The sequence below is a fragment of the Rhinichthys klamathensis genome, unplaced genomic scaffold (genome assembly GCF_029890125.1).
Source record: "Rhinichthys klamathensis goyatoka isolate OS25496 unplaced genomic scaffold, OSU_Roscu_1.1 h1tg000744l_1, whole genome shotgun sequence".
NCBI lineage: Eukaryota > Metazoa > Chordata > Actinopteri > Cypriniformes > Leuciscidae > Rhinichthys > Rhinichthys klamathensis.
This window is the reverse complement of record NW_026607154.1, coordinates 280,677-301,123: the sequence shown is the minus strand read 5'-3', so window position 1 is coordinate 301,123 and position 20,447 is coordinate 280,677. Positions and strand designations below refer to the sequence as shown.

Genomic DNA, 20,447 nt, shown 5'->3' with positions numbered 1-20,447 from the left:
GCTCATTGTTTCCATCTCTCCTCATGAGGCCTTGAGAGCCTCAACAACACAACCTTGTTCCTGTTAGACAGTCAGAGGCTGTTTGCGGATTGGTTGGCAGTCCGAATGTCGGCAGATATTTTTTTAACGATAATAATTAAAAAATGTAAATACATTTTAAATGTACAAATATTGTTAGTAAATAACAATAGTCCAAGTTTAGAAAAACATTTTTATTAAGACAGACTTAAAAAAGAATTCTGCATCTATTTTTAGGTGTGCCAGCTGGCACTGTGGGTGGCACCGACACACCCTGGCACACCCGTGGCTACGCCTATCCTTCAGGAGTGATTGATGATGAGTCAGTGTCAGTGATGGAGGGAGATTCAGTCTCTCTAAACACTGACACTGAAATGGAGGATGATGATGTGATTCAGTGGAGGTTTGGAGATGAAAACACATTAATAGCAGAAATCAATAAACGGGTCGACAGAATCACTGTATATGATGATGTTCTTGATGGGAGATTCAGAGACAGACTGAAGCTGGACAATCAAACTGGATCTCTGACCATCACACACACCACAACTGAACATGCTGGAGATTATAAACTACAGATCAACAGTGAGAACAAGCCTTTTACTCTCAAGAGGTTCATTCTCAATGTCAATGGTGAGTTACTGTTCAGAACTATTCAATTTAGTAAACCATTATAAAGTGATTTAACAGTATTAATCTCTGACAGCTATTAAATCTAGAAATGATCCTGACATAACACTGGTTTGATTCTCATAAAATAAATGTTAATTTGACTTCAGTTGTTTCTGTTCTGATGTGATAAATTACTGGTTAAATTAGTCAGAAAGGATTAACATTCACTGTTATTCTCGTATAGAAACAAATAATGTGTGATTTTGCTGAGATATAACATTCTTATTTGAGATTAAAGTCGATCTTTTTAATGCAGTTATTGATCATATAAAACTGTTGAACTATTTCTCATTTTCATTCATCATCTTTTGTCTTTGAACTGCTGCAGAATATTAATCACTTCACATTTACATGATAAGAAGTATTTTAGTGAAGCTTCATCAAACCAATATCAAGAGATTTTAAAGATTTAATCTGTGAAAAACTCTGTTCTTCAGGAACGTTTGATTATTATGATTATGAATATTATGATGAAGTGTTGAAGTCAGTGTCAGTGATGGAGGGAGATTCAGTCTCTCTAAACTCTGGTCTTACTGAAATAAAGGATGATGATGTGATTCAGTGGAGGTTTGGAAATAAAAGCACATTAATAGCAGAAATCAATGAACGGGACGACAGAATCACTGTATATGATGATGTTCTTGATGGGAGATTCAGAGACAGACTGAAGCTGGACAATCAAACTGGATCTCTGACCATCACACACACCACAACTGAACATACTGGAGTTTATAAACTACAGATCAACAGTGAGATCAAGAGTTTCATTCTCCGTGTCAGGAGTGAGTAAACCTTTTGAGTGATTCGGTCCCATATATGGGATTTGCAATGTTCAGTGATGTCACATAACTGTCAGATTTAAACTGTTCAGAAAATTTGAACTGCGGCGCCATCTCACATTTTAAACCAAGATCATGACGGTTCGCCATGGAAACAATAACGTTCTAAAATAATGTTGCCTTGAAAAAACTCACCCAGTCAGAATCACTCGTGAAAGGGTTAAATAGTCTATTGGTTTCTCCTATTTTTAATGACAAAATTAAATTAAACTTAATTTTTTCATTTTGTTGTTTTATGATATTGTTTATTTCAGTCACTCTAAACTCTGATCTTAGTAATAGTAGTTTATAGTAATCATCAGGATTTTGAAATGTATGCGATGTTTGATAGAGAGCAACGCAGTGTTGACAGAACCGGCTAATATGATGTCACTTCCTGGTTCTAGTAAGAGCTCGAGCTGCTGGAGTTTGTTTGGTAACGCTTTAGATTACAGCCCGCAAATACTGCGAATTTAAAACTAATGTACAGTGTAACTTTCGGTAATTATAGTGTACCTACAACATGTAAAGTTTTAGGAATAAAGGGGTAATAACCAGAAGAGTTAACAAATTATAACTGTAGGTATTATAGAACTAAGGGTTTATTAGTCTACTATTATGATACAACAATCTTACATTTGGGAGCAATTTAGCGAGAACATACACTGCAAAACTTCTTGTAATAATAGTATACCAAGACATATAAGGTTTAAAAAAATGATAGGGTATATATCTGTGCATTTATACAGTACTTTCTTTTAACAAAAGTGCTCCGAACTAAAACTATTGCAACTTTTGCTGAAATACTGTAGAAATATACTCTTGTTCATGTAGTTACAGAGTAAGTGTGACTTCTGCGGCTGTACATTAAAGTGTTGCTTGTTACTCTTTTGTTCCATTAAGTTAATACTAACACTTTCTTTTATTTTTTCTCTTCTATTCTATATCTATTTAAAAACTGTTTTGGGCATCTTGATGAGTTTTAAATGTGTTTTTATGACTTCAGTTGTTTCTGTTCTGGTACCATGTGATAAATTACTGGTTAAATTAGTCAGAGAAGATCAACATTCACTGTTATTCTCATAAAAATATAATTGAACTGTGATTTTACTGTCAGATAGAGTTTGAATTCAGCTCTAAACTCAGTTATTATGGATTGATTAAAATAATATAAATATGAAGCTCAGATAATCAACAGCATTAGTTTGAGTGTGGCGTTAAACAGTAAAGTAAAAGTGTCTTTTTTAGTTCCCTTTCGAACGGTCACTTCGTATTGCGTCAGGAGTGAAATTGCTATAATGGCGCTGGCTTTTCGGGGACTAATATAGGCTAAGGCCCCTTGGCGGGCTGTGACGTGTATGATGTAATGCTAGCTCATTGGCGCACATGTCAGAGGCGCCCGCGCCATTGGATGTGCAGTTGCCGCAGCACAGCCAGTGAGTGAGCCAGACGCTCAGTGTGCTAGCTGTGCAGCTGCAAATGCGTTTTACACAAGGGGGTAATCCATCCGCCGGAAACTGAAGCCTTGGGCGCCGCCATTGTAGCAGACCATCCCCTGCTGTTAGCATTCCAGTGACTCCCATTCATTTTGGCGTCACTTAGACAGCGAATAACTTTACATCTGAGGCGTCCAAAGACTTAATTTGTCCATTATTTATTTCTAAAGAAACACGACAATGTATAAAAGGCTCCATTACTTTGTATCTTACGTTATGGCCCCGTAGAAGCCGTTTTTGGAAAAATATGCTAACGATTGCATCATAACCACTGGACGCTCTGTCGCACAGTAGAGAAATTACCGTATAGACAGGAGGAGAAGCTCGTATAGGCAATCTTTTACTGTCTATGAGGCAATCGGGTGGACATGGAGGCATAAAGTCAAGGCAGAAGCCCACAGATAGAGAGTTCATAAAAGCAACGGGACAAAATATTTCAACACCGTTTTTGATGAATCTCTGCAAGATTAGGCGATTCAGATTCCTCTTGGCACAGCTACGTCGTCCAGCTCAGTTTGAGCCTGCGCAGTCGCTCAGCCATCAGGAAGCGAGTGCTTCTAATGGGCTTCACTTTTCTCCATTGAAGTCTATGGGGTCGCTGTGTCCATTTCTTTTACTGTCTATGGTTTTACATGATAGGCTTCAGTAAATCGAGGAAAAGGAGTTTCCCCACATAGCTACGCAATACTCGTTCCCTACTCTCTGGGAACTGAGGTTACGATCGCATCGTTCTGAGGTTACGTCCAACTATATTTCCCTTTTTATTCATCATCTTTTGCCTTTCCTGCAGAATATTATTAATTTCACATTTACCCCTTAACTGTCACTGTCCCACAGGTGGGACAATATCTTAGTAAAAATGTATATTGACAAACTATATATCATTTGAAAGCTTACAATCTCTAGTTGTCATTTTTGGTGATTGTTTTTTAAAATAAAAATAAAAAGGAAGGGCAATAATTTATAAATTTGCAAAAATAATATTTTATACTCATTAGGCGTGTTCGGGTCTTTATTCTGAAATAGCGATGAACATGAAAAATCAAGAAACCTCAGTTTGTTTTCATGCCAAGAATTCAAAAGATGACACCAATTAAATTTTATGAGAAAAAAGTTCTGAAAATGTTTTAAAAGTATTTTAGTGAAGCTTCATCAAACCAACATCAAGTGATTTTAAAGCTTTAATCTGTGAAAAACTCTGTTCTTCAGATGCTATAGGGTCGTATGTGTCAGTGAAGGAGGGAGATTCAATCTCTCTAAACTCTCACACTAAAATGAAGGATGATGGTGTGATTCGGTGGAGGTTTAAAAACACTTTAATAGCAGAAATCAATGAACGGGCCGACATAATCACTGTATATGATGATGTTCTTGATGGGAGATTCAGAGACAGACTGAAGCTGGACAATCAAACTGGATCTCTGACCATCACAAACACCAGATTTAAACATGCTGGAGTTTATAAACTACAGATCAACAGTGAGATCAAGATTTTCAGTCTTATTGTCATTGGTGAGATAAATATCAGTTTCACTTGTTTGTTATTTTAATCAGCACAAAGATACAATTATTAATCCAAACTCCATTTTGCTTCTGTTGGATATGATGAATTTAAATTTTTGAACTATTTACTTTTATAAACCATCAAGTGAACGTCTTAATCTGTGACGAATCCTGTTTCTGTTTGTGTGTGTGTGTGTGTTTGGTGATTCAGGACTGGAGTCAGTGATGGAGGGAGATTCAGTCTCTCTAAACTCTGACACTGAAATAAAGGATGATGATGTGATTCAGTGGATGTTTGGAGATGGAAGAATTTTAATAGCAGAAATCAATAAACGGGTCGACAGAATCACTGTATATGATGATGTTATTGATGGGAGATTCAGAGACAGACTGAAGCTGGACAAACAAACTGGATCTCTGACCATCACACACACCACAACTGAACATGAAGGAGTTTATGATCTACTGATCGACAGTGATCAGAAGTCAACCGTGAACAGAAAGATCAAGTTTTTCAGTCTCACTGTTATTAGTGAGTTAAAAAACATTTACACCTGTTTTTTAATGACACAATTTAAATGAATTCATACACAATTTTGTTTTTGATATTTTATATTGTTTATTCTTAAGGTAAATTTTAAACCATTCAATTTAGTATAACATTATAAAGTTATTTAACAGTATTTGTAATGGCGTTTTGTCCTGAACTTAAATCAAACAAGAAATCAAAATAACATAAACTCAAAATCAAACGGCCACTGAGGCACCTAAAGATCGAATCTTACGCAGGGCACAATAAGTCCAATGTCCAGGCAAGCATATCGTTCATGCGGTTTATTTCCATTTGAGCAAGCATACAAACAAATGGCGTCTGCAGCCTCTCTTTCCCTGGTAAAAAACCAACAACCTTTCCCAGTGCCTGCCTGTCCTAAGTGTGACCACCATTATATACATGCAAACAGGTGTGCAGAACTTTCAAAATAAAAGTCCCAAAAAATACTCAAATTGACTAAAATAATTACATTAATATTCTGTATCTACATCAATAAAATAATCATGCAAATTATTTAAGGTGAAACAAAATAAAGTAATTTAATTATTAACTTAATTACAAAACAAGGAAAATAGCTCCAACAGTATTAATCTGTGACAAACCCTGTTTCTGTTTGTTCTCTGTGTGTTTGACAGATGAAGTGAAGTCAGTGATGGAGGGAGATTCAGTCTCTCTAAACACTGACACTGAAATAAAGGATGATGGTGTAATTCTGTGGAGGTTTGGAGATGAACGCACTTTAATAGCAGAAATCAATAAACGGGCCGACAGAATCACTGTATATGATGATGTTCTTGATGGGAGATTCAGAGACAGACTGAAGCTGGACAATCAAACTGGATCTCTGACCATCACAAACACCACAACTGAACATGAAGGAATTTATAAACTACAGATGTTTTTAGGAAGATTGTCATCAAAATCATTCAGAGTTTCTGTCTATGGTGAGTAGAGATCATTTGTCTTCTCCTTCAGATATTCTTATTTACTATTTACATATTGAATTGTTAAAGGCCCCCTATCATGGATTTTTGAAAATGGCCTTTCATGTAGTGTGTAATATAGCTCTAAGTGAATGAAAACATCCTGCAAAGTTTTAAATCTGAAAGTGCACCGTATATAAAGTTATTGTCTTTCAAAAGTAAGAGTCGACTCTGAGTCAATGAAATGAATTGTCTTTCAAACGAGTCATAAGCTGTTTCATCGTGACGTCGAGACGAAACATTAGCCCGCCCACTTATTGCGCACACAGACCAAGGGGGTAATCCATCCGCCGGAAACTGAAGCCTCCTGGGCGCCGCCATTGTAGCAGACCATCCCCTGCTGTTAGCATTCCAGTGACTCCCATTCATTTTGGCGTCACTTTGACAGCGAATAACTTTACATCTGAGGCGTCCAAAGACTTAATTTGTCCATTATTTATTTCTAAAGAAACACGACAATGTATAAAAGGCTCCATAACTTTGTATCTTACGTTATGGCCCCGTAGAAGCCGTTTTTGTAAAAATAGGCTAACGATTGCGTCATAACACGCGACTCTCTGTCGCACAGTAGAGAAATTAGTATTAGACAGCTAATACTCACTCACACTCACTTTATCTGCAAGATTTGGAAGGGAATGATTCAGATTCCTCATGGCACAGCTACTAGGTTGCTCATGTCACATCCACGTCGTCCAGCTCAGTTTGAGCCTGCGCAGTCGCTCAGCCATCAGGAAGAGATGCTTCTAATGGGCTTCACTTTTCTCCATTGAAGTCTATGGGGTCGCTGTGTCCATTTCTTTTACTGTCTATGGCGCAGACATAAACCTCAAACCGGCAGCTGAGTCCTGTGGATACTGGACAGCATCATGTCGAGGAGACGCTGTGCTCTACAATGTGACGGTAAATAAAAAAAAATTTCCCACTGCCCAAGGACGAGCATGTGAAGAATCTGTGGTTAAAATTAATCTTTACCATGATACTACAGCAGTATAATCCTAAACTTTTCCTTTAACCTTTATTCTACCGACGTCTGCTTCTCAAATATCAGAGTCAGCTAATCAGCTGTGGGCCACTATTACATAAAACTCTGTCTATTAATGCAGATTGTCTGTCGTTCTCACTACTTTGAGGAAAGATTAAGCATGGAGCAAGATTTGTTTTACCAATGTTTTATGTTACATCAGTCTTTCACGCTAGAGCTCGGCTAATGTATACATTGCATAGCCTACATGCACTGTTATTGATACAGTTTCCACGTGTTCACCGCAATATATTAGAAAACATACTCTGTAAATAAATGAGTAGGCCCTACAAGTAAAATAATCGGTTGATAGACATGCACTTGTTAATGCTGATGGTGAGGAATAGCAACATTTTATAATGTACCTCAAACTGAGTAGTGAATCACTGAAACGTCCTGGGGTGCGTTTCCCGAAAGCATCGTTAGCCAGCTATGGTCGCAAGTGCCATTGAACTCTATTGGTAACGACCGAACTTGCGAACATAGTTGGCTAACGATGCTTTCGGGAAACACACCCCTGCTCGAGTCGTCCTTGCGATGGAGGTTCGGGTTGAATGAATGATTCTACTTCTAGTGTTTCATCATCAGGCGCGCGCTCGGATTGATATGGTCAAATCGACGTCATTGTTCGCTACGGTGTTTAGTTTACGGTGTTGAAAGCCTCAGGACACGCAGAGCTGTCGGTGTTATGGCAATGTGAATTTTTGTTTTCGACGCGTGCTGTATGCAGTAAACCAATCACAACAGACTGAGCTGTCTGGCCAATCAGAGCAGAGTAGCTCGCGGAAAAGAGGGATTTAGAGAGATTGATTCATTTGACGAGTCGTAACGTTTGATGTGTTTATTCCTCAGACTCTGTCCACTGTTGTGGTCCTACTGAAGCTGTGATCCGATTGGTCCTCTCTGCTCTGGTGGGCGTGGCTACTGTCATCATTCTGGTTTATGACATCAGATCCAGAAGAGCTGAAGGAGATCAAGCACATATTCACACATCAGGTACATGATTGATGATGTCATTTCTCACAAACTGATTTTGCATGCATCTGTGAGATTCATTAATTTATGGCTTTTTATGTTTATCTTTTTCAGGAAGTATTGAAATATAAAGCAGAACGCTGAACTTTAAAGGTTCCACAAGTGTGTTTTTTTGTTCTTCTATTGTTTGTTTTTTTCATAATAAATACTGAATATTTGAGCTTGATTATTTTGAGATTTAAAAAAAATCTTATTTGTAAGGCTTTATTGTTTATATTTCTCTCAGATACAAAAAAAAAAAAAGAATAAAGAGACACAGATCTCACTTTACTACTGCTGTATATTTGCTGTATGTATTCTCTTGCCTTTATTAATAAAGTTTCTCACTCTGAGGTTTAAGAAGAGTCTCTCCATGTTTTATTACATTTATTATGTCAAACGCCTCCTTGAGGAATAAAGACGTTATATATATTTTAAAGATTTCAGAAGTGTGGAACATATAAAGCTTTACATTATTAAAATATTTAACTGATATTCATACTGTTTTTCTATCTACAATAATAGGCCTAAACAAACAAGTTCCCCAGCTTCTCCTTTAACCTGAGAAAATACTGATTTTGGACACATTATAATATGCTTTGAGATCACAATGAAATACATAAACACAACATATCGATCCTCCATTTCCTCCAACAGGGAACGATAAAGTCTTTAAATCTCTAGTGTGATTTGTCTCTGTGGTCTCGTCTGAGGAGCAACTCTTCCATCTAGTGGCTCACCCTGAACTCACACGATTGTTCTTGTCCCCTAGCAACTGTAACAGCTACTGATGACGAGCGGGAGTAACATTTGAACTGCACTTTTTTATATTCAACTGGGTTTTATCCCTGTAGTACGGAGCCCGGGAAGTCACACCTGTGGGGAGAAAAAACAATCCGTGGCGACGGTTTTGCAATCCGTCCCCTCAGTTTATAAACTGTTTTCACAAATTCTTTAACTGTTCCCTCGGTTTAACAAATTGTGCTCACGGATTAAAAAAAAAACGTACCCACGAGTTCCTAATCCGTGCTCTCAGATTTGTAAACCTTGCCTTCTGTTCTTGCAATATGTACCCACAAATTCATGCCCACGCTTTCGCAGTCCGTTCCCAATCCTTTTTCTACAAATACATTATTTGAAATATTAAATAGCCTAATATAAGGTCCGTGTAAATTTTGCGTCCATTCGGTTTTCCTTTTTTAACCCGTTATTGAAAAACGAAAAATGAACGGTTGTTGTATTTTTAAACCGCAAAGTTGAACACTAACATTTGAATTTTAACTGTAGGCTACACACTAAATGCTGCGAAAAAAAAAAAAAAAAAAAAAAAAATCACAGATTTTTGTTTATGACTTTTTGCCCCTTTATTAAACATTTAAAATATTCCCAAATTAATAAAGGGACATTTTTTACTGCTTTTCTAAGGCCAAATTAGAACCTGGAAAATGATATTTTCGGTCCGTGTACGTTTTGATAGTTTGTTTTCCAATTTGAAACAAAATAAGCAGAAACGAGAAAACGGCGCCTGACAGTGAGCCACTCCCGCTCGCCGCTGTAAAGCGCAGCTTCACCAAACAGATTTAACTCCGCACAGCTAAATAAACGGGCTGGTGGCAGAATAATATTTAATATTTCTGATGTAAAGGTTTCTGTGAAACGCGTAAAGTTGCACAGAAGAAATAAGCCCAATAGGACCTGCCCTGTACAGTTTAAGAATCGGTAGCCATAGTAAAGGACTATTATTTTGTTGAACAGACCTGAGCGGCGACTGATGACGTCACATGCTCAGATTTGCTTGACCAATCGGCGGAAGGGGGCGTCTCAGGACCGCCCACATGTGGAAAACGAATTTTAAAGTAATTTATTCATTTTTGCCTGTGAACTAAAAAACGAAAAATCAAGCCGAAATCTCGTTTTTTTTTAAAAACGAAAAAACGAATAAGGCGCCGTTTTCTCGTTTTGCTTATTTCGTTTCAAATTGGAAAACAAACTATCAAAACGTACACGGACCATTTTCCCCGCAGTGGTGGTGAATGAGAAGAGCCTCTGGAACCACAGAGAGATGATTTATAGGCTAATGATAATAAATGTGTCTGACAAAATAAGGCATTTTAATTGTTCGTTTAAAAGTGAAACACAATATAGCCTATAAATCTTGAAATATCCCGTTAATTTATGAGACGCGTTCCAGTTCACGGAGATCATGAAAGCGCGCCTGGTTGTTTTATTTTATTTTACAAAAGCACAACGTTTTCTTGTTATTGTGAGTTTGGACAAATAAAAGTAGTTGCGAATTATGTGTTATTCTTTTCTGTATGACCAGAAATGATGGAGTATTTTAAGTTGTTTCCACTGTAGGAAAATGCAAGTGTTCTGGAGATTTCTTTGAGGACTGTATTTGTGCTGGAACAGGTGTGTTTTGTATCCGCACTGGTGTGTCGGCAAGAACACATAAGACTCAGAGTTTGAAGCAGAGTTTGTAGTTTACTCTTGATTCAAGTTGAATAGTAACAGTGAGTGGTAACAGTAAGTGGTCTGAAAATAATAAAGAATAACAATAATATTAGAGATACAACTAAATCAATAACATTCACCAAGACAATAGAACTGGTTACATTATTAAAGTTATTGCAGTTCCTAGATAATCCACAAGGTGGCGTTCAAGGGACGCACATGGAGTTAGTTTTTATGTGGGACGCCATTAAGGCCTGTTCACACCGGGACGAATTTCGCGCGCGTTATTCGCCGACGTTTAACGCCTCGTGACTAAACAAAGGGCGCCTATGCGAGTGTGCACACCGACGCGTAAAACGCCACGCGTAAAAGCGTCATTTTTAAAAAAACGCCTCGGGTTCGTTTTTTTGGTTTGACGCGCCGCGTCAAAAACTATCTGACCAATGAGATTGGCGCTTTTGCTCACGTGTCTGGAGCTTCTGAAGTTACAGTAAAACACAACTTGGGGGCGCTCAAACACAAAACGGTCTTGCCGAGCACACATACGTAATGGCGAAGAAGATATACAGCGTCTACACTCTGCCGGGAAGAAATAAGACGAGGAAGATGCAAGGCTAGATGAATGTAGAGCTGCTGGTCTTGTTGGTGTCTTTATAAAGAGACACCAACGACAATAAAGAACTATTTTTTTTTTATTTATTTTTTTTATTCTAATGAACAAAAAGTACAGGGGATACATGTATCAAGCACAAAAGATAAAATAAATATAACAGTACAATCAAGCAAGGCAGTAGATACGGGATAGTCTACAAAAAATCAAAATAAAAGTTCACAAAACATGCACAGAAACTACAAATACACAAAATGAATACAAGTAATTAGAAATAAATAGCATTGGAAATAGATAAATGTAGTGATAATCAGATCGGTAGTTGAGCCAGCTCTAGTATGTTGGAGTGAAGTAACTAGATTCTAATGTAGTTAAGTTCCCCTTAACTTCCATTCTGAAACAAAGGGGATAGTGTTTTGAATTGATTAAATCATTGACTCTGACTCGCACATGCAGCATCTTTCTCTAATGAATGAACAACGGAATGCTTTGCTTACGAGTTGAGCTAGCTCTGGACATGTGACTCGAGATGAGATCACGAGTCCGGCCAAAGACCACGCGACCCCTTAGGGTCTGTCATGATTTGATCACCTCACAAACAGAGCACTGCCTGAACGCTGAAGGACAATCACACATTGATTGCACACACACACACACAAATGTCCTATAATGTGTATATAAATGTATATAACACAGAAATTGTATCCAACCTTCCTGTATGCATGCATATCTAATTAGTCTTGTCTTATTCTATAGATGTAATTTTAACTGTTCTGTAACTTCGAACCTTAAAGTTTATTTCTAAAGAAAGATTCTATAACTCTCCCTCTTGCTAGGTCATAAAACTTTATGACTCCCAAAAGGAATTCCAAGGGAAATCACAGCTCCCACTTGAATTCTGATGAAGAAAGAGGAATAGCCTCTGCAATCTTATATTGTCTATAAGTATAACCACTTAAGAAATGCATAAACATGAGTTTGATATTTCCTAGGTCACGGTAGCCGGTATTATGGCTTTATAGTCGTGTGAAGGAACATTAAATGCTTATAAAATGCATATCTTATGTAACTCTGTATTCCGATAATCTTCATGTGACGTGTCTGATATGTCTGTAATTCGCTCAATCTAACGGAGCCGAATTCCGATAGCATGATGAAGTAAGGTGCATTATTTTACACATTTCATATTTCAGGAGCCAAACGGCTCAAATACAATCTCCTCATGAAGTGGGCATCCCCCACAGGACAAAGAGAACTGTGTCCGCTTCAGATCCGCGGACGGTCATGTGTGATTCGCGCAAACAGAGGCGTGAACCTAAGTGTCCTTAAAGAGACGCGCCGAGCTTCCCTTGTTTCCCTTCTGAAAACGCTTCTAAAAGCTTCCTAAAAACTCTCTGCCTAAACTCCCTGGCTCTTCCTGCTCTTCGTGGCTTCATCATGTGACTCCTCGTGCATCTGGACCTCGCCTTAGTGTGATGATCCATCGTTTCTTTTCTTGTTTTGTTTCCTCAAGTTTATTTTATCCTTTTCGAGGCCTCCTCTGTTCATGTCTTCTGGCGAAGAAAATGAACACAGCCAGACTGGCAAGCTTCACCTACAAGGACATTCAAACACGCCGCGCTCGCTGGACGAACCCGAACGCTCGGCATCCACATGACAGAGATACACGCATACGCCTTTTTCAGATCAGCCCCACCAAAGAGCTTTACCTGTGCAAGTATCCGTTTTACTATGCTTATTTAAGATCTGTTGAGTCTTGTTCTAATTCAAAAGGTTCTGTGTCTGTGATGAATTGTGCCAAACCAGAAGATCTCTCATCTTCTCACTCTCTCTCTCTCTCTCTCTCTCTCTCTCTCTCTCTCACTCCCAATCTTGCGCTCTCGCAATCTCTCTCTCTCACTCCTGTTTGTTGTTCGTCTGTCTCATTAGTTTTACTGTTTACTGTACATACATGTATCCCGTGTTTAAAGGTAGAATTCTGTATCCGTAGTTTCATTTTATTAAAACCATTATATTCTTGATTGTTTTTGAATGCTCATACTTTACAAGTCAATGAAATGCGATCCTATAGCTACAAAAGCTTTACAAGTTGTTACTATATCAGTAACGTAAATTTTATAAACACGAGAAAATTAATGTTCACGGCCGGAATATTGAGATTTCTTGGAGTTTATAAAAAGGGGCAACCTTATTGAGAAGTTGGTAAGTTAATCTTACGGCTGTTTGCTGGACAAACCGATTGTTTGATAAACTAAATTAATTCCCTTAAAGTTGTCTCATATAATCGATCTGTAATGAGACCATTGATATATGAATGAGGAATTATAATTCGTTATGATTTACCATTCATATATACAATCGATCTATTTTCAATTTCGATAATTTAACTGTAATATGCAATATATTAATCATATTCATGATTAATTATTAAAATTCCCTATGCATAATTTGAGCTAATTAAGGCACATCTCGATGTGGCTACATAAATAATAATCTTCCGACAATCAGGAGGTCATTTATGATGAAACCATAATTTCTTTGAGCAACAAAGTAGTTTTAGTAGCTTTCTTATTAGCTGATAAACAAAGAGAGTCATAAAATAATTTTAAATCAACACAAAAAAGTGTAAAATTGAGCTTAGAGTCAGTCACTTTACATTTATGAAGATGAAACATACCACATAAAGTAAGTAGTTTTAATCTGTCATCCATCTCCTTTAACCCAGAGTCCCAAATCAAAAACAACACATTCACAACCTCAAAAGTAAAGAGTTTGTAATAAGTAGAAAAAATAAGCCAAGCTACTTTTTTCCAGAACTCCTTTACACAATCACATTCAAAAAACAAATGTGGTATTGTTTCAAGATTAGTATTACAGAATGTGCACTGTGAAGAGACGTCCAACTTAAATTTGGAAAGAAAAGAGTTACAGGGATAGTAATTATGTAGAATTTTAAAGTGAAGCTCTTTCCATTTGTTAGGTAACAGAAACTTATTAAAGCCAGTCCATATATTAATGGTAGAAAGAAAAGGATAATTTAGTTTCCATTTGAAAAAAGCTTTAGGATGACAGCTGATCTTCCTAATAAGAAATCTTCTAATCCAAAAATTGTTACATTTGCCATTGGAAAGCTCCAATCCTCCAATAGATAACTGGGGCATTTCACAAACGGATACTCTGTAGCTACAGTATGACCTAACCATATGCAAAAGTTTAGGTGAAATAGAATTAATAACCCAGTTATAAACTTTAGGAGAGGAATTCACTCCAAAAAGGTTGATAAATTCATTAAAGGAGTAAAAGCTGCCATCCTTCTTCAACAAATCCAAAACAAAAATAACACCTTTGTCAACCCAATCCTTAATAAAGATAGATTTTTGTCCACGCAGCACATTCTGATTGTTCCATATAATACTCCTTTGAGGGGAAAAATTGTGGCAAAAGGCAAGCTTACAGGCCTCCAAGGCTTGTTTATGAAAATTAGCAAGCTTGAACGGAAGTTTGTTGCATTTAAAATCGCAAGACAATAAAAAATGTAACCCCCCACATTTTTCAAAGATAAATTTAGGTATGTGAAACCATAACAAATTAGAATCAGCATTCAGGCAGCGTTTAATCCAGCCGATCTTGAAAACCTGATTGAGAGTACTGAAGTCCAAAGCATTCACACCTCCCTCAAAAGTATTTCTTATCAAAGTCTTCCTTTTAACATATTCAGTTTTATTTTTCCACAAGAATTTAAATAGTATACTATAGAGTCGATAGATGAGCAAGTTTTCGGGTTGACATATAGGGACAAAGCTGGGTAAACAATCCTAGAAATGCCTTCAGCTTTAGATATCAAGACACGACCATAGATAGTTAAATTTCTTTGTTGCCAGCAATTGAAGACATTCTTTAATTTTTTCGTCCGTTGAGAAAAATTATCTAAAATTCTATCTTTGGGAGATTTGCTTATTAAAATGCCTAAATATCTAACAGAACTTTTAACCTCAATACCTTCTATATGATCTTTTTCACTACTGTGAATGGATATAATTTCGCTTTTATTTCGATTAACAGTGAGACCAGAAGCATTAGAAAAAGTTTTTAAAGCTTCCAAAATAACAGGAACCTGTTTCTCATCTTTTAAAAACAGACAGGTGTCATCCGCCAGTTGACTAATTAGAAAAGTATGTTCAGCTACAACAATACCCTGAACATCTACACAGCGAGTAATAAAAATATTAAGAAACTCTGTGACTAATAAAAACAAAAATGGTGAAAAAGGACACCCTTGTCTAATGCCCCTACTAATCGTAAACCGGGGAGAAACACCATTCACCAAAGACACATTGCTGTTAATATTTTTATAAAGAGTCTGAACTATTCTAATAAAGGAAGATCCAAAACCAAATTTGCGTAAAGATTCAAACATAAACTCATGCTCGACCGTATCAAAGGCCTTATAAAAGTCTAAAAATAAAATTATTGCACTATCGTTGATCAATTCATTATAATCTAAAATATCTAAAACAAGCCGAATGTTATTTGCTATATGTCTACCTTTCATAAAGCCCGATTGTGAAACTGAGACAATTTCTTCTAAGCATGGTTTTAATCTATTTGCATAAAGGGAAGCTAACAATTTATAATCCGAATTAAGTAAAGTAATTGGGCGCCAATTATCTAAATATGAGGAATCTTTGTTAGGCTTTGGGATTAAAGTGATCAAGCCCTGCTTCATAGACTCCGTTAATTCACCTTTTTTTACACAGTCTTTGAAAACTTCCAAAACAAACTTTTTTATGTCTTGCCAAAAGGTCCTATAAAATTCAAAAGGCAGTCCATCTGGACCAGGGCTTTTATTGCGGGGGGCTTTCTGGATAATTATATCCAACTCTTCCATAGTCAAATCCATCTCACAAGACGACCGACTTCCATCACTTATAATAGGTGTGAATGCTTGAACCCTCTCAAAAAAACTATCAGCAAACTGAGGTTTAAATGAAGTAGAATAAAGCTGTGAATAAAAATTGGAAACAAAATTAGAAACTCTAGCTTCATCTGTGACCAAATTGCCCTCAATATTTAGAGAAACTATTTTCTTAGAATTCCCTCTTTTCTTTTCTAAATTAAAAAAATATGCTGAAGTTTTTTTCTCCGAATTCCAGCCACTTTACTCTTGATCTAACAAAGGCACCCTTAGCCTTTTCTGCATAAAAGTTATTTAATTCTTCTTTAAGGTTGTGCATTTTTACTTTATCATCTTCACTTGTCTGTTGCTTGCCTAAAATTTTATTCATTTCATTTAATATAGATGTATACTTTAAAGATTTTGCCTTAGCTAACTGTTTACTAAATCGAACAGAGAATTTTCTACACTCGTATTTAAACATTTCCCAATTAGAAGATATTGAAACACCAGGTTTTGCTTTAAATTGTTCAATGATGCTCTTAATACCTAAACAATATGAGGGAATCTGTAGTAGGGAACAATTTAGTTTCCAGTATCCAGGGTTTCTGTGACAAGTATCAGAATCATATAAAATAAGATCGATAAAAGCATGATCTGTGAGGGCAGCAGGACAGATACCACTGGACTTAATAAAAGAAGACATAAAGTCTGATGTAAGCCAGTAATCTATACGCGATTTTCTCGAGAGATCTTTACTAAACCAAGTATATGAACAATCTTTATCATGCATAAACCTGTAAGCATCCAGAAGAGAAAGGTTACTACAAAAATCATTAATAATGGCGTTACAAGTACATGACTCTCGTTTTGGGGGAAATCTATCCAGACATAGGTCAGGAGCTTCATTAAAATCTCCTCCAACTATTACTGCAGCAGATGGATATTTACCTTTTAAATCAAGAATTTTAGAAGACAGATCCTGAAAAAATTATCTATTTTGTGTATGATTATTAAAACCATAAACATTAACCAAGATAAAGAAAAAATCCCCTAGAAGAATGACAACAATAATCCATCTACCCTCGGCAGAAGACAATGACTGCAGAATCGAGCCACTAAAATTTCGGTCAAATAAAATCAAAACTCCAGCGGAGTGATTAGTACCATGACAAAATAAAACCTTACTACCCCACTGATTGCGCCAAAATGTTTCATCTTCATAACAAGAATGTGTTTCTTGAAAAAAATAAACATCCCTTTTCTGTGACGTACAAAATAAAAATAAAGCCTTGCGTTTAGATAAATCACGAATCCCCCGTACATTAAGAGAAAAACAAGACAGTTTAACCGGCATATGAACAGTAACAAACCAAAAAAAAAAAAAAATTACTTTACAACTACAATAACAAAGTTATGAAATGTAATACAGAATACAATTAAAGTGCAAAACTTGAAACATATCCATACCCCTCGATACAGTTTAGGCTATCTGTTATGTCCCTTCCTTTCCTTACCGTATTAGCTAAATGCTCTTATATATGTCCGTATTTTGCGAATGTCAATACTTATTTCGCCAATCAAAAGTAGGCCTACTTCAGTCAAAACGGCATTGAACATCCCTAGCATTTACTTTCGATCTCCATCGTCATAAAATAAAAAATCAGACATCGTCCGCAGAAATTCTCCTTCCATCCACGATAGCATTTGGATCCCTGAAGCCAGCACGACGACCCTCCTTTCGGGCTTTCTCCACCAAAGGCCACAGCTTGTTCCGTGCTTCCTTCGTCCTCTGCGTCAGGTCCTCCGAGATCCTAATCTTTTTCTGTTTCAGCACTTCTGATCTTCTTGCATCAGCCCAGATACGATCGCGATGAGACTGAGAGAGAAATTGTACAATTATCGTGCGATTGCGTGCATTGCCCAGCTTAGGCCCAAGCCTGTGCGCAACATCGATCGAAGACTGCAGAACATCTGCTAAACCTGGTGACACCTGAAGAAAAATGTCCATTATTACCATCTTGACATTCTCCCCATCTTCCTCCAGCACACCCGAAATCCTCAGATTCCAACGCCTCTTGTAGGCATCCAGCTCATCCACTTTATCCCATAAGCGCTTGTTTTCTGCAGCCAGCGAAGACAGCTGGGAGTCCATTTGACCAGATTTAACAGCTGTATTCTCTGATTTTTTATCAACGGCATCAACTCGTGTTGTGAGATCGGAGATGAGGGTGGAATTGGATGCAACCGATTTCTCGAGCTCCAGATGTCTTTCCATAAAGTAATCCTGATTCTTACCCAGTCTCTCTATTGCTTCCAGCAAAACGGCATTTGAAGGATCTGAGGCCGGGCGTCGCATTTTCGGTAAAGGGCTTGCCGCTGGAGACTCGGGAAAACAAACATCCAACGAATCCAGATCATTGGCAGCTTTGGAATAATTATGCATACGTTTAACGCTTTCAGATTTCGGGATATCTTCCACCTCCATCCTGACGCCACACAGAAGAGCTCAAATCCACGTGTTGTGCGGCCTATCGTTAATGATCGTTGAGGGAAAAAGATGAAAAATTCGCAAAAGACAGTATCTTTGATGTATGTGTAACCCCTCCACCTGGGTCCCACTCGACCCGCTCCGAGCGGGCCTCGAACCCGGGTCTCCGGCATGAGAGTCAGGCGCTCTAACAAGGAGGCTAAAGACTGCAGCCTCTAGCATCTGTCGCTAGAGAGCCTTTTGAGATCAGAGGAGTGAGGTTTACTCGCACAGCAACTACTAGCTGGCCTCCGTTACACTCACCCCCCTAAACCTCACTCCCATCCGGGTCACGGCACCAATGTAACCCCTCCACCTGGGTCCCACTCGACCCGCTCCGAGCGGGCCTCGAACCCGGGTCTCCGGCATGAGAGTCAGGCGCTCTAACAAGGAGGCTAAAGACTGCAGCCTCTAGCATCTGTCGCTAGAGAGCCTTTTGAGATCAGAGGAGTGAGGTTTACTCGCACAGCAACTACTAGCTGGCCTCCGTTACATATGCGGAGCGTGAACAAAACTGAAATCAGCGCATTGAGGACAAAAGAGTCTTTAACGGGGAAGATAAGTCAAGTTTTGCACAAAATTCAAGACAGAGCCAAGAAAATGTGACCTACATCGACGCCATCTTAAAGATGCCCCCACAATAAAGAACTATATGACAAACGCGACAAACTTGCTCTCTTCTTCTGAGTGACAAGTGAGTGTCAGAAGCGTAGTTGCGCAGCGCCACTTTGTGGACCGGGGTATTTCTGTTTCACATTAAGCGCCATCTAATGTCAGGGAATGAATTTGCGTGTTCACTCGGCTTATCGTCAGCGAAAATCGCTTGGGTGTGAACACAAAAAACGCGTTGAAAAACGCTGACGAATAACGCGAGCCGATATTCGTCCCGGTGTGTACAGGCCTTTATAGTGTCATTACAGGCAGTAACATATACACCCGATATAGAAAACAGCACATAGCACAATATTTACACGAATATAGGCAAATAACCATATAAATCACCATCCAGAGATATCTCTCACACTATGAAAGTACTCATGCATTACTTATATTAAACGTAAAGGCTGAACTTTGGCGCTTAGGCGCTAGCGCGAGCTGCCGCGATGATAAGGAAACGAGCTTGTGATAACTCAATAAAGTACACAAATCTTTAAACGGATGTATAACATCACAAGGTAAAAGGAAATAAACAACTTACATTCTTGTCATTAACTCGCTCACATAAGACCACTACTGAAGGAAAGATGAGATATTAGTCTTCTGCATCGGAGCATTCATATTTCGTTCGTCTCTTACTGACTAGGCACTGACTCACGTCATTCATTAAACGACTCTCTGATTGGCTGAAACCTTCTTAACAGCAAGTGTTCACGCCCGGGCCTCCGTGCCATGCAGCGCGCGCTCCACAACTCCGCACAAACACATGCGTCAAAATCTTGTGTTTATTTGTGATAATCTTAGCCCTGTATTATTATTGTCTAACCTGTATTATGACTGACATTTGACATTGCTTTGTTCCTTTTTTGGATAAAAGTGCCTTCTAAATATATAGCCTAAATGTGATAATAATAATGATAGGCTATTTATTATTATAATTTGCGTTTAATGAATTCACTGAATATACAGTAATATGTTAATCATAAAATAATTTATTTATGTTTTATTTTTATATAACCTAACCTTGTGTTTGTGTTATATTTATTTTTTATTTGTGAAGTTTGTTTTGCTTATTCTATTATACTGAGCTTTCTCCTTTAAAAAAAATGGACTTTAAAGATACAAGTAGCCTAAATGTCGTTTGAACACACACACACACATATATGTATGTTTTCTTTTCTTTTCATATTTCATTACATTATTTACGTAAATTAACGCCCAATA

General features: G+C 37.7%; 1 protein-coding gene across 1 annotated transcript in view; it reads left to right on the top strand.

The window, feature by feature from the left end:
• LOC130077461 (uncharacterized) overlaps positions 1–20,447 on the top strand; it is a gene marked incomplete at its 3' end in the record, with an annotated part of 288,700 nt that overhangs the window by 92,891 nt on the left and 175,362 nt on the right. The window contains exon 2 of the mRNA XM_056242701.1: positions 4,719–4,794. Within this exon, the coding sequence (XP_056098676.1) occupies positions 4,719–4,794 (76 nt within the window). The remainder of the gene's footprint in view (positions 1–4,718; positions 4,795–20,447) is intronic.